Genomic DNA, 17,223 nt, shown 5'->3' with positions numbered 1-17,223 from the left:
AAACATTACAATTTCTTTTTTTTAAAAACGTATATGAAATTAAAATAAAAGGCAGTCAATTTAAGTTAATCAACACACTTTTAGACATAGTAATGCAACACACACAACACAATATAAATAATTACCACTCTAAAATATACAAAAGAAGTTAATATGAAGAAAACAGAATTTCTTTTAATATTAAACTTTATTGACTATCTTTACTTAAGGCATATACACACAAGTACACAAATGTAAGAAAAAATGTAATATTTTGCATGTATAATATTCACATAAATTATTGTTTGGTAAGAAAAATAAATTGCTGAAAATATTTAATTAACGCCGTTTCAAACTATAAAACACTTAACATGCAAATAAAATGAATTGCACAATGTAAAAAAACTTTTAGAGTTAATTAATTAACAATAATTGAACAAGGATTCGGTTATTTACGTTAGTAATAACAAATAGTCAATTAATATTAACAAACTTTAAAGTAGTGAAACATTCATTTCAAAATTAATTACGTATATTCAAAAAGTGAAAAAATAATGAAAAAAGTATTAAATCAACCAAAAATTATAAATGAAAAAAATAACAACATATTACACCATGATTAGAAAATTGAAAAACAAAAGTAAAATTCAAAATAATAAAATAATAAAATAAAAACACTTCTTCAAAAGAATACGTAATCATTATTTTTAAAAAAGTGCCTGAAGTGTAAAATATATACCAAAATACTTAAAACTGTTTAAAAATTTAACAAACATTATATCAAATTAACATTGTATATTTCTAATTTAAAGAAAATAAATTAAAAAAATTAAAATTGATGTCTATAAAAATATTATTCTTAATGTACAGATTTCTGACTCCCAACATTTTGGGGCAGTTAGTATGGTGGGTGGATCCCCCCCGCCGGGTCTGTAATAGCCACCACCAGCAAAGCCAGGGGGATCCAAAAGACATCCTGCATTGTTTGACCGACGCAAGTTGAGAATATCTGGGGCGTTCACTTCAGTGGGTGCACTTGGGGGTTACCTGTGGTACACGCCTAAATTGGCATTGAAAAGGTGGCAGGCATACAAGCAGTGCATGTCAGGTTGTGAATGTCATTGAACAACATGCATTTACAGCATTGTGGCGTCCGGCTCTGTGAGCAACATCAGCCAAACTCTTGGGAATGGAGGATGCCACCAACACAATGGCGTTGCCATCAAAATTACAATTGCTGGACCGCTGCACACCTGGTGGAGAGTACCGCTTACTGTTACAGTTGGGTGTACAGCCAAACATTATAATGGTACACTTAGCACTAGATATATTTTTTTTTAAACATTTAATACTGGTTAATCTGTCTGCACAGAAATGACAAGTGTAAAAAATAAAAAAAATGAATTCTAAGATATATTTAGAAAAATATTGAAATCAAAAATCTGAATATAGAAACCGACCAAGAAGTGCCATCTTTTTAACATGTAAAATAATAAAGATTATAATTGAATTCTAAAAATTTATGTATATGAAATAAAATATACAGTTGTATGTTTCTTTTGTAAAAACATTTATTCCATAGTTTTAAGCAAAAAGAACAAATAACACATTTCAACCACACCAAACGAAAATGTATGTTCACGTAACTGAAATATATATTACTAATAAAAGTAACAACTGTGGATTTCAACTATAATAATGTAATGAAATGTAATGTTCAACAAGACCTTTACATCAAATAAAAAATTAAATAATAACAAAATTAATTCAAAAATAAGTTTTCAAACATGAACTTTATAGGAAGAATTTAAAATTACAAATTACAAAGCTAGGCACACTTATTACATTAAAAAAATTAAATATAATTGCCATTAAAAACATAATTATTTTTAAATATAAAATAATTTATAATAGTACATAAATAAACAGTGTTTAACAGTTGTAAAATATTAACAAACAAGACATAAATCACAATTATATAAAAAATATATTCAATTAATAAAAATAAAAATTCATATTTTGTGCATTACGCCCATACACATACAGATAGAAATAAGATTTGAGAGAAACGAAAACACCCAAAAAATGTTTTAAATATAAAAAAAATATGTATCCTTGAAATATATGTGTCCCTATTGCAATGTGGCCCATAGTTGCCTTTGACTGAAAAAGGTGTAGTGTGTGAACCGGGCAACCGTAGAACAACAGAACTGATCTCCAGAGAACATAGCGAAAAATCAAAGGGGGGTCATTAGGATGGCAACCTCGCGGAAAACGGGACCGCCCGCAAGCTGAGCGGCGGTCACGCTCTGAATATTAGGATGCACTAGCCACAGAGGGGGGTGCGCATCATTCATTTTTAACAATGTGGCGGACGGTGCTCTCAGCACTGCCCGCCATCATGCTAAAAATGCATGTATGCATTTGCATACACAAAGCCGCAGTCCCCGCATGGTGTGTGCCGCATTGTGTATGAAAAAGAACAACATCCTAATGGGCCCCATATTGTGGATGCAAAAACCTATACCCCTAAGGAAGATTGTGTAGTGATCAAAAAGAGGGCGTAAAAAAATGTATCTTAGAGAACTGCTAAATTGTGAGAATATAAGCAACGTGTGAGTAGGAGCATCAAGTACAAAACACAAGGTGCATGGATTTCAAGGGAGGGAACATTGCCAAAACCAGCAGGCCTCCAAGTAAAGGGACCCCTGATATAGGACACAAAAGGGAGTTCATAATAGCCCTTAAAATTCATAAAAACATGAATGAAAAAAATGACAATCATTGTAATGCTGATAATGAAAACAATGCCCTAAAGGTTTGAATTTAGTTTCCAACTGGCCAATGGGCTCCTTAGTGACATTGAAAGCAAGCGGGAACTATGAAATATTTCTCAATAAAAGAGCCAATATCACAATTCAAAAGTCAAACTGTAAAGCTGACATGTTGGTCAGCAAATCTTCAAGTAGCATTCAGAGGCTTAACACCTGACATTGTAATAATGCCCATAATGTAATTGTATTTAAAGTAGCTCACACATTTAAACCAGCCAAATCCCAACAGGTTCATAAAAAAAACTATATAAAAGCGAGGAAATGATAAATTAAACTTAAGAATTATCAAGGATAATTTAAGATTAAATATAAACATTAATTAATACTGAAAACATATGTTGAAATGGAACTAACATGTCAGCCTTCTAAACACAAAAATTAAAAACAATGTTAACTAATCAAAGTAATATTTAGAAAAACAAAGAATAATGCTAGTAAATATTATACAAATGTTTTAATAATAATTTTGCTAAAGTAACAAAGATCATTTTAAATAATTGTATGAAAAGTAACTTATAAAAAATATATATATTTTAGACAATATACATGTTTAGGGGAACATTAATATCTAAGAGGGACTTTGTCTAACTGCAAGCCATACCTGTCGGAAATACTACCGACCGGTAAGGGTGTGGCGTTCTTGTACATCCCATTCGGATGAACACACAAAAGAGGCTGGAGCATCAGACATTAATAAGATTGCGGCGGGTGGTGCTGTTAGCTGTTAAAATGTTATTTTGATGATTTACGGGAATAATAACAAAACATAACATACTGCTAATTTAAAAAATTAAAAAAAGGAGTAGAATTTAACATTAATTATTGTTTGGTAGAAACAAAGTATATGTATTGGAGATTGATGCCAATAAATTCTTAGAATTTCTTTAAAATTTATATGACTGGTTATGTATGTTCTTTGGTAGATGTACGGTTTATATTGACTAGTAAAGTATTTAAAATACAAAATAATATCTAGCAAAACACAAAAGTGTGCAGGGGATAGTAACTTAATAACTGCCCAGCAAAACCCCATGAAGGATACAGGCCAGTAAAGTTCCAATCTTGTTGTATACAAAACAAAAATGGACAAAAGCTCACTACAAAAAGAGGTATTAGAACAGTTTTCGAAAATAAAAAATTGCAGAACACAGTAGTATACTGAATAGCAAATGTCAATGCAAAACATAGTAACATTTTTAGGACTTTGAAATTATATTGCAACTTCATGACATAAACAATAGAGTTGTGAAAATGAAATCAGGCGTAAGAGAATATTTTATAAATTACAAGAGCTATGAACAGTACAGCAGATATCTATGTGATATAAAAAACATGCTGTATCACCATGCAGAACAAATAACAAAGTATGCACTCCTTAACCAAATACAACAGAGTACAATAAAGTGGCAAGCAAAGTCTAACAATAAATCGCCAAATGCGCCAAAAGAGTCACCCACAATCAAGAAGAACAAGAAACAACACACCATGCAAGCATTATGGTTCACAATGGATCTAGAGGAATCCAAGAACTCATGCCAAACAATGGAGAAAAAGATAAGAAACGGAAAAACACCAGAGTGACATCACGCCTAACAATAAGCTATCACAACCCACCACCAAGAAATTAATCCTCAGAAAGCAAAAGAACAAGAAATCCCAGAAATAATACTCTGAAAACGGCAAGTAATCAAAGTAACTGTTTGGCACCGTAAATGACTACAAAAAAAATATCGAACGATCACAGGTCAAACTATACCATGACTGGTGTAAAAAAATAATTATATTAAATTCACTACAATATAAAAATTTTCTAATACAAAATTGAGAACAAAAACGAGAACACATACTAAACAAACATGAACAACAAAGCCATCCAACAAACCCTTATAACCTGAAGAGTTGTCACGCCAGAAAACCCCTTAAACTGTATAAAGAGAATTCAGTCCGTAGCACCTACTGAGCCCTGCAAGATGCACATTTTACACAGAGCCGACAATGCCTTCAAACCAGAACTTTGCAGAAATATAAAATTATTCAAGAAGACCGCCAAAAATTCACTAACAACAGGAAGAACAACAAAATAAACACCTTACTAAAAGATGCCCACCACAGTACTTCAAAAACACCAAAAAATGATGACAGTGTTTATGCTTCCTTTTCACCACAAAACTAATCGAACATGACTTCAACTCTAAGATAGCAAATTATATAGAAAAATGAACAGAGACACAACTCAAATTAGATTCAGCAAAAACCCCAGCACCGAGAACAGAATGATCACTGACGCAAATAGCATACTCAGGCTCCTTGACAAAAGCCACACGGCAGCCCTCATCATTCTGGAGCTATCAGCAAGCTTAAAGACCATCTCGGACAACACCATAATCAACAGGCTCCATTACGTCGACATGTGAGAAATAGCATTAGACTGGATAAGATCTTTCCTCCCATGCAAAACACAGAGAATCGAACACATGCCCTTTGTCTCAGAAACAACAGATATCAGATGAAGAGTACAAGAATGAGCCTACATCACCACAACACTCATCAACATCTACATAGCGAAAGCTCACAACCATGGTCGCAAAAAAATTCAAATTAAAATGTCTGGTGCAAAAATAACAAAAAGGTCATAATAAAATTGACCAAGGAAGACAACATAAGTAGGAGCAATGGACAAGAAGGGATGAAAGATATTGCAAGATGGATGAGCAACAGGTGGCTGACAGTCAACGCTGAGAAAACAAAACTCGTCATACTCTGCTGCACCTCATACACATGGGACAAAACCTGGTGGCCTTCTGCCTTTAAAACAAAAAGCACCCCAAGAGAACTCAAAAGCAAGAAAGGCATCATACTACACTGCTCAATTACAATAAATAGCCAGATCAACACCATATCATCGAAATGCTTCAAAGACATCAGCATAATTTTCAAAACATTAAAGTGGATCCAAGTAACTCATAAAAAAACCTAACCCATGCACTCATCACTAACATAATGGACTACAGCAATACTGTGTAAGCCAGTAATAAAGTGAAAACTCTTCCAGAAATGACAGACTGTCTAAAACGCCAAAGCTTGAGTCATCATCAAAAATTCACAACACACCACATTAAAAAAAAAACTACACGACATACACTGGGCACACACTGAAAGAAGAATAACATTCAAGTTGCTGACACATGCATACAAAAAGCTCTATAAGAACGGTCCACAATAGCTACATGACCGGATCTCCATGAACCCCTCACACAAAAACATCCCATCAAATGACCTGGAAGTAGCAACCGTCCATCGTTACCACAGGACAAGAACACAGGGAAGATGATTCTCCTACATCGAAGCCAGTAATTGGGATGAACTCAAAGTCAACCAATGCAACAAAAACAAAAGGTTGAACAAAGAAAATAAACAACTTGCAATTAAAAAAATCAGATAAGAAATGCTCACACTGCTGACCACCACCATCCTAAATATAAATCACACTCAGCCAAATGCCAGACAGTGTGATCTTAGGCACACAGCACGTTTTGTGTCGTTGGTATATTTAGTGAACACAAAGGCCCTCATTAGGATGGTGGGCGGACTTTGCTAGCCCTCAATCCTCACGGTACTTGGGACCGCCCGAAATAACGGAGGAGCCGAGTGAGAGAGCGATCAGAGGAGCAGGAGAACGAGAGTCGAGGCGTGTGAGGAGCGGAGTAGGAGAGAGGAGGCGACCATCAGAGGAGGAGACGAGCTGGGTAAGGAGCGGAGTTTTGACCCCCTCCGGGAGTTTTACGGCGCTGCTCACGGCCCCGAGCGCGCGATCTTGTTTGGACACCGGGATATCGAAGCCGACTTAGGGACGCCTGGCACCGAGGGATTAAACAAATAGAAAAACTTAAATAAAAAATTAAACAAATAAAAGATTAAACAAATAGAAAAACAAAAAAAAGAAAATATACTGAACGAGTTTGAATGCTACGTGCGGGGGAGATCATACAGACAGGCGAAAGTAGTCTTGCAGACTACTACTCAGAGTAGAGTGGCAAAGATTTCAGTAGCAGAGAGTTCAGTGGTGCAAAGTGGAAAGCCATAGATTTAAATGGTGTAGAGCAGAATGGTGTAGAGTGCATTGGTGAAGAGTGCTGTGACATACAGTGGTGCAGAGTAAAGTGACGAAGAGTGCAATGGTCTAGAGCAGTGTTTCCCAAACTGGGGTCCGCGGACCCCCAGGGGTCCATGACACATTCCCAGGGGGTCCATAGGCTACAGTTTTACAAGCACAGAAAAGTTTCTTGTATAATTAGCAGCTTTCCAGCAACAATAAAAGTGTCAAGATAATGCCAGTGATTAATGTACCTGCTGGAGCGTGAGGAGAGTTTTGTTCAGTTGCAGCTTTGATTTAACTAATGTAGCACAGAGGGTTAATGTGCCTACTGCAAAGAACGTGTAACATGCATTTTAAAAAGCAGTATTTTATATGCATAGGTTCGTGGTTACTGCTGTTGGCACAGAGATTCTTTCGTTACTGTGCACTTCATAGTTGACAATCGTAATCTAGCAGAGGGACCTATAAACTGTTTAAAGAGCTGCTTGCAAACTGCATGATACCAGTTAGTAACTTATATTTTTTCCCAGTTATTCATTATCCTGATGCTGCTAAAAAGATTTATTTGAGTGGAAATACATTTTTAATGTTAAAGTCAGTGCTAGCCACTGTGTTATGTTCTGAATCCTGAGTTTGTGCTTTTCCAGACCAAGCACTCTTTAAACATTTTATATACACACTGATTTACATGTATGATTCAATGTCTCTATATGTGTGTGATGTAAAGTGCTCTGACATCCTACAATGGTATGAGAGATGCTATAAAACAAATGAAATAAATGTGACAGAGGGGCTATTACTTCAATATAAAATACTAAGGGCCAGATGTACGATCTGTTTTTATATGCGCGAACGGGTTCGTGAACCCGTTTGCTCATGCAAAAACCTATTGGGCCATGTACATAGCCTATTTCGCGAGTCGTAATTGGTTTGCGACTCGCTAAATAGGTTTTGCAATTTGCTATTTGGAAGGGGCATTCCCTTCCAAATAGTGAGTCTCAAAACCATGTACAAATGCTTTGCAGTCGCAATTACCACTTACTTCAAGTAGATGGTAATGCATTCGCAAATGGGAAGGGGTCCCCTGGGGACCCCTTCCCCTTTGCAAATGCATGCAAAATTGTTTTTTAAGGGCAGGCAGTGGTCCCAGAGACCGCTGCCTGCCCTTAGAAAATGAAACCAAAACGATTCATTTTCTTTTTTTTAAATGCATGGTAATGGGCTACATTTCTTTTTAAAACTGCTTTATTTAAAAGCAGTCCCATACCTGGTGGCCTGCAGAGCCCAGCAAGCCACCACCCCTGGGAGGGCTGGCATTCCCAATGGGATCGCAAATTGCAAGAGGCTCATTAATATTAATGAACCTCGCAATTTGCGACCCCATTGGGAATCCCAAACCGTGTTAAACACTTTGTTGTACATTTCATTTAGCGACTCGCAATTTGCCACTTGCAATGTGTCGCCAATTGCGAGGCGCTAAATGAAATGGTCGTACATCTGGCCCCAAAATCCTTAGTACTTTGATTATTCGTTTTGTGTGCACACGTGTGTATTTTTTTCCGAATTACTGTTTTAATATTTGAAATTTAACTCATACAAATTGCTTGGGGGTCCCCAGCTTCCAGTGGTGACTCAATGGGGGTCCTCAGGAGTCAAAAGTTTGGGAACCACTGGTCTAGAGTATAGTGTTGGGCAGTGCAGTGGTACAGAGTGTATTGCCATAGATTGCAGTGGCATAGACTGCAGTGGCATAGAGTGCAGTGGCATAGAGTGGAGTGGCACAGAGTGGAATAGAGTAGAGTAGACTGCAGTGGCATAGAGTAGATTGTTTCAGTGTAGAATGAAGTGGCATAGAGAGTAGTGGTGTAGAGAGTCTTAGGGGTCTATTAGGATGTTGGGCGGATTTCCTCCGCCAGGCTGGCGGTGGCCACCGCCAGCCTGGCGGAGGAAATCCGCCCGACAACAACAGCCCAATTCCCCCCCGCCATATTAGTATGGCGGGGGGAACTGCGGCGGTGAGAAACACCGCCTGCATGTTTTCCGCCCCGGTCGCCTTGCGGCCAGGGCGGAAAAGCTGTAACATGGTGGCGGTGTCTGTTAGACACCGTCCGCCATATTACTATGGGCTGTAAGGCAAGCCTTTCCGTGGCGGCAATGCCACCACGGAAAGGCAAGGCGGCGGTCTTCACTTTGGGGGCCCCCTGCGGGCCCCCAGAGTGAAGACCGGGGTGGGAATGCACATTGGGGGAGACCTGTGGTACACCCCTTCATTTGCATAAACAAAGCGGCAGGCAACGCTCGGTGCCTGCCGCTTTGTTTATGTAAATGATGCAAAGCATTTTTAGTATTGTGGCGGGCGGAGCAGAGAGCTCCGCCCGCCACAATACTATAAATACAGGATGTGCCCGCCACTGTGGCGGGCACATCCTAATGGTGCGTGCGGGACCCCCGCCCTTACGGCGGGCGGTCCCGCCATCCTAATGAGCCCCATAGTGTGCAGTGGTGCATAGTAGATTAGAGTGCCTCAGAGTGGATTGGTGTAGGCGGCAGTGACATAGAGTGATGAAATACAGAGTTCAGTGGTGTAGAGTGGCATAAAGTAGAGTGGCAGAGTAGTGTTGCAGAGAATACTGTCGTAGAGTGCAGTAGTGTATGGTAGAGGGAGAATGCAATGTGGAGAAGTGTGGCTCACTGGTTAGAGCAGGCAGACCCTGGAGCAGAGGTCAGACCCGGGACCAGGGTTCAATTCCCGACGCGGCAGGGTCTTGAGCTCAAATGTCCACGGACTCGATAATTCTCGCTTCGGTGCCTGCCCTAATCATGGGTTCTCACTCTGCAACTCTGGGCATTAAGCTTGCTTAATCTCCACAACGGCCCCCCCGCGGCGGGATGCCTGGCTTTCACCTTGGGGATGCCCTGTAGGGGCTATCTCACAGGGAAAAGCCAGGACGGGTTCCCAAGGCAAGCGCCGAGATGCCTCCGGGTGATTCGAGCGCTATATAAGAACATACAAAAAAAAAAAAAAAAAAAAAGAGGGGCATGGGGTGCATTGGCTTTAAGTGCAGTAGAGTAGAGTGCAGTGGTGCAGAGTAGAGTGGCATGCAGAGCAGTGGCGTAGAGTACAGAGGTGCAGAGTAGAGTGACATAGAGTGCTGTGGTGCAGAGTAGGGTGGCATAGAGAGCAGTGGCGTAGAGTACAGTGGTGCACAGTAGAAAAGAGTGGCATATAGGGCAGTGACAGAGTACAATAGCATAAAGTGCTGTGATATGAAATATAGGGGCGTAAAGTGCAGTGGTGCAGAATAGACTGGCGTACAGTGCTCTGGTTTTGAGTAGAGTGGTGTAGAGTGCATTGGCATAGAGTGCAGTGGCGTAGAGTGGTGCAGAGTAGAGTGCAGTGGAGTTGTGCTGAGTACAGTGGTGCTGAGTGCAGTGGAATAGAGTAGATTGTCTCAGAGAAGAGTGCAATGGTAGAGATTACAGTGGCATAGAGGGAATTGGCATAGAGTGCACTGGTGTACAGTGGAGTGGTACAGAGTAGAGAATATTGGCACAGAGTGCAGTGTTATAGAGTGCATTGTTGCAGAGTAGGGTGGCATAGAGTGGAGTGATGCAGAGTGGTGTAGAGTGCAGTGGCGAAGAGTTCTGCGGTACACAGTAGAGTAGTGTGGGGTAGAGTGCCTTGTCATAGAGTGGAGTGGTGTGGAGAAGAGTGTAGAGTAGAGAAATGTAGAGTGGGGTGGTGCAGAGAAGAGTGCTTTGATGCAGTATGGAGGGGAGCGGCGTAGTGTGTAGAGGTGAAGAGTAGAGTACTGTTGCGTGGAGTGGGGTAACATGCAGCCTGGATGGTATAGTTGCATACTGCCATTACAGAAATCACATCTTCAATTGAACTGACCATTACATTTCCACTCACAGTATTACTGATAAAAGTATACAGAGCACAAACGAAGATGTGTGGAAAGTTCTTCACCCAATGTATTGATTTGATTGTAAGAACAGTTATTTCCAGGCATTTAAATTTTGATGTGTGCTAGAAAAAAATATATCGTAAAGCCTCCCTCAGGAACTTCTAAGGAGCCAGCATGATTGTCACATAAATCCTCTCACTTTGAAGTCAGAGAAACTAAATAAATACCGCCTGGAAGACACGGGTAGACATTTGACCTCTGTCTTTGAATGCACAGAAAATGTGACAAGATAATAAATAGATTTAAAGGCCTGTTTACAAAAAGCAAGTTAGTGGAAGAATACCAAAAACAGGGTTTTGGCAATGAGAGAAACAAATTGAACCTGGAGAACCGAAAGAAAATAAAGCCAGCAAAGAGAAAGCCAGAACATGTGAGTTACCACCACGAAGCCAATAGTAATCAACAGGTGGAATGGATTCCTAGGTCAACTTTCTAAAAGTCTCCAAGATGTCTTTAGCCCTAAAATGGGCCTGACCGACATAGGCACTCTTAGGAACAGACATAGCCAGAGAGGCACAGGTGGACACACACAACATGACTCAGCAGATTTATACACACACAGCTAGGCACATATACACACACAGGCAGATAAAACAATACACAGACACACATTGCTCACGCCAGTGCAAAAAGAATAGCTACATGTATAAGTAAATGTGGTCTACAAATCAACAAGCACATGGTTTCCTGTGTCATGTCTAGCATTTATTGCATTGATGGACTGAGAGACTGCTACATCTAAGCTACTTTCGACTTGTGGCATAAAAACAATTACCATGATTCATACCCCAGAAAGTCTGTTCTATCTACACAGTGGAGAAAAGCGATGTAGCTCACAAACTTCTACTGATCCCAAAGTGCACACCTTTAAATTTGAAAAGCGACAAAAGTAGCACTTACCAGGAAAGTTGTGCCAAAATGGGGTCGTGGCTCAGCCAGGCATATTCTGATTGTCATACTTCAGGTTCTGAACCCAGGTCATTGTGTCAACGTGTGTGCCAGGCGGTGCCTGGGACCAACTGTAGGCTGCAACAGTATTGGCGACGGATGAGGCCTGTGGCAGTACTAGGTCTGTAGTCTGTGATGTTGAGTATAAATCAGACTCAGACTGCTGTCTAGGGCCCAACACCATCTGCAGCTGAACCAACTAGTGCGGACCTAGGGTTAGAAGTCTCATCCACCACCGAAGCTCCAATAGACAAAATAGGCAGAGTAGGCCATGTGCACAGGTCAGGTCGTGGCTACAAGGCTTCAGCTCTGGCTGAAAATGAGCCTGTTGGTGAATTGGGGCTTCATAAATTGGGGCAGGTAGAGCGGCTGCGGGCAGGTAGATTATGTATGATACATGTGCCCCTGACTACCCAAAGCATGACGAGCCCAGCCCAAGTACATATTTAAATAATGTGACTGTGGTCAGTGCAGTGTGTATCATGGGAACAAGCGCTTGAAGACCACAACAAGGGTAGCAAACGCTATATAAATGCAAACCTTTTTCCCTCTTCTATCCCTCCACTATCCTTCTCAATTCAAATAACTGACTAATATATCCACCACTCAAATTGCGTTCATATTTTCACTATACCGATTCACCACTAATCCTTTATGGTTTCCGGAGTAGCGTACTACTCACCGAAAAAGCACTTTGATGCCTCATCAGGGGTAGTAGGTGCTACATAAATGCAGTTACAACAACTTACAACTATGGGTGAGATTGTGATGAAATGTTCTCAAACAGCAGCACGTGGATGCCTGGCTTGGTTGGGCGGAAGTGACGAGACAGGGACAGTTTGGCAGGTTACCGTGATCTTTTGGACTGCACACTGTGAATAGGAACTGAAGAGTCTCATTTCCCAGAGATGAATGCCAAAGCAGATCTTTGGAACACATTAAGAACGTTATAAATGCCTCTATATTATGGTATGGATGCCTGTAAGTCTATTAATCTTTGTGTTGGGTTGCTAGTAGGTCTCTTGATCTGTGTGCATAGTCTGCCATAGGTGTGCAGGTTTGTAGGAATGGGCTATTTGCCTGTGTGCTTTAGTCTCTGCATGTCTGTATGTATGTTGGTCTATGTGTTGGGGCACCAGCATGTATGTTTTTTTGTATGTTTATGAGCCGGTATGCCTGCTGTACTGTGTATTCTGGTGTCTGTATGTTTGTTGATCTGTGTTTTGGAGTACATTTGTGTCTGCTGGTCCTTATGTATTTGATGTCGGTTTTTCTTTCAGTTTGTGTGTTGCATTATTTGTGTATCTGTTAATCTGTATGGATATTGTTCCACAGGTCTGTTAATCTGTTAGCTTAGGTGTATGTCTGTTGGTCTGTGTGTTGGGGTAACTGCATATCTGCTGATGTATGTGCTGTGATTCCCGCATGTATATTGGTCTAGATGTCAGTTGGTCTTCGTCCTTATTATGACTTTATGTTATATGGTCTGTGTGCAAAGTTGCCTGTAAATCTATTGGTTAATGCGTTAGGGTGCAGGTATTTCTTTCGGTCTGCGTGCATGGGTGCTTGTATGTCTGGTGGTTTGTGGTTTGAAGCGTGTACTTTGGTCTGTGCGTAAATCACCTGTAGATGTTTTGTGCGTTGTGTTTATAGATGCTTCTGCATACGGATGTGAATATGTTACCTAGCTGTGAAAGAATATTGTGTCTGTGTGAATTCACTATATGCCAGAGTTACTGGCTCTGTCAGTGCTCGTAATAACACACAGACACAATTGCTGCAGAATTCAGGAAAACGGATCCTTGATCAGCTGCAACATTCAGGAGCGTTTTCTTTTTTTATTCAAGTGGGGGATCATTCAGGAGCGTTTTCGAAGATATTCGGCCTAGCGTTCCCCTTCCCTCCTCACAACCTTCCCTAAAAGAAACAGGATGAGCAAGTGGGGGATCATTCAGGAGCGTTTTCGAAAACCCGAGCAGGCACACAATTAATGTAGGATATACGGCCTAGCGTTCCCCTTCCCTCCTCACAACCTTCCTTAAAAGAAATAGGATGAACTTATCAAATAAAAGAAAATATACTGGATATACGGCCTAGCGTTCCCCTTCCCTCCTCACAACCTTCCCAAAAAGAAATAGGATGAGCTTAGCAAATAAAAGAAAATATACTGACCGAACTGACCGAGTTTCAATGCTACGTGCATAAAATAAACAAATAGAAACTAACAAATATAAGAAAATATACCTTCCCTCCTCACAACCTTCCCTAAAAGAAACAGGATGAGCAAGTGGGGGATCATTCAGGAGCGTTTTCGAAAACCCGAGCAGGCACACAATTAATGTAGGATATACGGCCTAGCGTTCCCCTTCCCTCCTCACAACCTTCCTTAAAAGAAATAGGATGAACTTATCAAATAAAAGAAAATATACTGGATATACGGCCTAGCGTTCCCCTTCCCTCCTCACAACCTTCCCAAAAAGAAATAGGATGAGCTTAGCAAATAAAAGAAAATATACTGACCGAACTGACCGAGTTTCAATGCTACGTGCATAAAATAAACAAATAGAAACTAACAAATACAAGAAAATATACCTTCCCTCCTCACAACCTTCCCTAAAAGAAATAGGATGAGCTTGGCAAATAAAAGAAAATATACTGACCGAACTGACCGAGTTTCGATGCTACTTGCATAAAATAAACAAATAGAAGCTAACAAATAAAAGAAAATATACTGACCGAACTGACAGAGTTTCAATGCTACGTGCGGGGGAATGCGCAACCTTCCCAAAAAGAAATAGGATGAGCTTAGCAAATAAAAGAAAATATACTGACCGAACTGACCGAGTTTCAATGCTACGTGCATAAAATAAACAAATAGAAACTAACAAATATAAGAAAATATACCTTCCATCCTCACAACCTTCCCTAAAAGAAATAGGATGAGCTTGGCAAATAAAAGAAAATATACTGACCGAACTGACCGAGTTTCGATGCTACGTGCATAAAATAAACAAATAGAAGCTAACAAATAAAAGAAAATATACTGACCGAACTGACAGAGTTTCAATGCTACGTGCGGGGGAATGCGGGGGAGATCATACAGACAGGCGAAAGTAGTCTTCAAGCATATGCGCGTGCGTGGTAAAATACGCATGCGCAGATTGTACGGGGAAGATCATCCAGATGGGAAGATCATAACTACGGTACACCTGCTCCCCAACATATTTATGAAAATGTATCTTTCTCTGATGAGTAATTGGACAAAATTCGAAAGACAACAGCACATAAGAAAGAAGTGGGTCTGTGAATAAGGATGGTGAAACATTATTTGTATATTCGCCGGAGTCCCCCCCTATCGTGAGTTTCATTTTCATTTTCAGTTTCATTTTCTGCCAAAAAGTCTGCTCCTAAGAACCTCTTTACATGAAATCCACTTTGAGTGTTTGTCAAAATCTTTAGTCAGAGTTTGGTATTTAAAGTAGGTATTTGAAGTAGGACACACGTTCACCCACAAGCTTCTTTCATGAACAGTGCAGTTAAAGTTGTATTATTCATTGAAAAGCAGCAAAATATGTTCCGCTTTTTAAAGCAGATAAACGTTTTTTGTTTGGCCAGAGTGTAATGCTTTTTTACCTTTCCATCTTTGGTGAGAGCCAGAATTCCTCAAAGGGGTATTGATGTCCTCTGTGCTCACTGCGAGAGCAATATTATGTATAACTGCTATACTAAGAGGCCATGCGTCTGTTAAAATATAACAATGATGACATGAAAATCTAACCTATTTTACAATGTTGTGTACCGTATGCTCGGAACCCTCCTTGCAATAAAAAAATAGCTTGACGTTATCAAAAGTTGTAGATATAAAGGTCAGAGTTCATCACGACGCATACATCCATCCAATTGTGATGCCACTAGTATTCTTCTGGTTTCCTTGGTGCAAATAACCCAATCAGGAAGTTTCTCTGTGATTCCTGACTTTAACAACCAATTTCAAAGAAAAAGTTGACAGTCAACGATTTCAAGCATGCGATATATATATTTTTTTTATTCTTTTTATTGAAGTTAAGACCAAACAGCGGCCAACAAGGATACATTACAAGGTTTTCATGTATACATCAGATCTTACAGATGGTTCAATGTTTCATCTTTCTCATGGCAAAGGATAAATAATTCACGTTCATTAGTCTTCAGCCTCAAGCACCTGTTTCCTAGTTTGGGGGGGCTCGCAGATGTGACCTCTATATTCGTTCCAATTGTCCCATATTTCCCCCCATTTGCGGGGGCACCCTCGGGCTATATACACCGTCTTCTCTTGTAACATGCACCAGTCCATATCACGTTTCCATTCAGAGAGACGTGGTGGCGTGACCGCCCCCCAGAGTCTTGCAATATTACGCTTGGCCACCATTTGGCCGAGCGTCACCCAGAACCTGCCTCTGGCTGGTAAGTCAGTTGGCTCCCATACGTTCAGAATGCAACGCTTTACCTCTGGGCGCAGCTCCTTCCCCCAAACAATCCGCATACAGCGCACCACCTTCACCCAGTAGGCCTGCAACACTGGGCACTCCCACAGCATATGGAATAAAGAGCCAATCATTCCGCAGCCCCTTCTGCATTCATCACTCTCACTCCTGCCCATCCTCTTCAGCCGCGTATTCGATATGTACACTCGATGCAGTATTTTAAGCTGGATGAGCCGCAGCCTAGATGAGATAGCCACCTCCTTAGGGGAGGCTAGCGCAAACCTCCACTCTTCCTCATCAATCTCTAGCCCATCAGCCTCCCGTCGCCTCTTAAGGTCGTGAAGTAAGTCCGGAAGATTATTTATCAGCTTTTTGTAGACGAGTGAAATTGCATGTTCCTGAATGTGCCCATCTAACAGCCTATCCTTGAGGGGGGATGCTGGTGGGGGCACAGTGCCCTGTGGGATGTTTTCCTGTAATGAGTGTCGGACTTGAAGATATCGAAAGTACTCAGTGTCTGCCAGCTCGTATGTCGACTGTAGGGAGGGAAATAACTTAACTCCGTTCGAGTCCCATAAATCCCCTATCCTGGAGATACCGATAAGGTCCCAGTTCCTGAATCCCTTCGTACGACCCAGAAGCCCAAGCCGTTCCGAAGCCCAGAGAGGAGTGGCCAGGGTGAGCCTATCATGCCAACCCATATGTCGTTGCACAATGTGCCTCAGCTGTACTGTGTGGAGAGTCGGCCCAGTAAGTGCATACCTGCCCGGACGTGAGTACATCGCTGCTACATAGTTCCCTCCCGGCAGGAGCCACCTATCCATGCCATACCCGGGGTCATTCCCGTCGCAGTATGTGCCCTGGTTAATGGCCGATAAATGTGCGGCCCAGTAGTACCTTCATATGTCAGGGAGGGCAATCCCTCCGTCGTA

The 17,223-nt window shown here is 40.7% G+C and overlaps 1 protein-coding gene across 1 annotated transcript in view; it reads right to left on the bottom strand.

Annotated features, from left to right (window-relative positions):
- Positions 1-16,992, bottom strand: part of LOC144765829 (uncharacterized) — a 52,788-nt gene extending 35,796 nt beyond the window's left edge. Inside the window, exon 1 of the mRNA XM_078650339.1 lies at positions 16,315-16,992. Within this exon, the coding sequence (XP_078506465.1) occupies positions 16,315-16,992 (678 nt within the window). The remainder of the gene's footprint in view (positions 1-16,314) is intronic.
- Between the last annotated feature and the right edge of the window lie 231 nt (positions 16,993-17,223).

Source organism: Lissotriton helveticus, chromosome 1_1 (assembly GCF_964261635.1).
Source record: "Lissotriton helveticus chromosome 1_1, aLisHel1.1, whole genome shotgun sequence".
In the NCBI taxonomy this organism is placed as follows: domain Eukaryota; kingdom Metazoa; phylum Chordata; class Amphibia; order Caudata; family Salamandridae; genus Lissotriton; species Lissotriton helveticus.
This window is presented reverse-complemented; position numbering and strand designations above follow the sequence as displayed.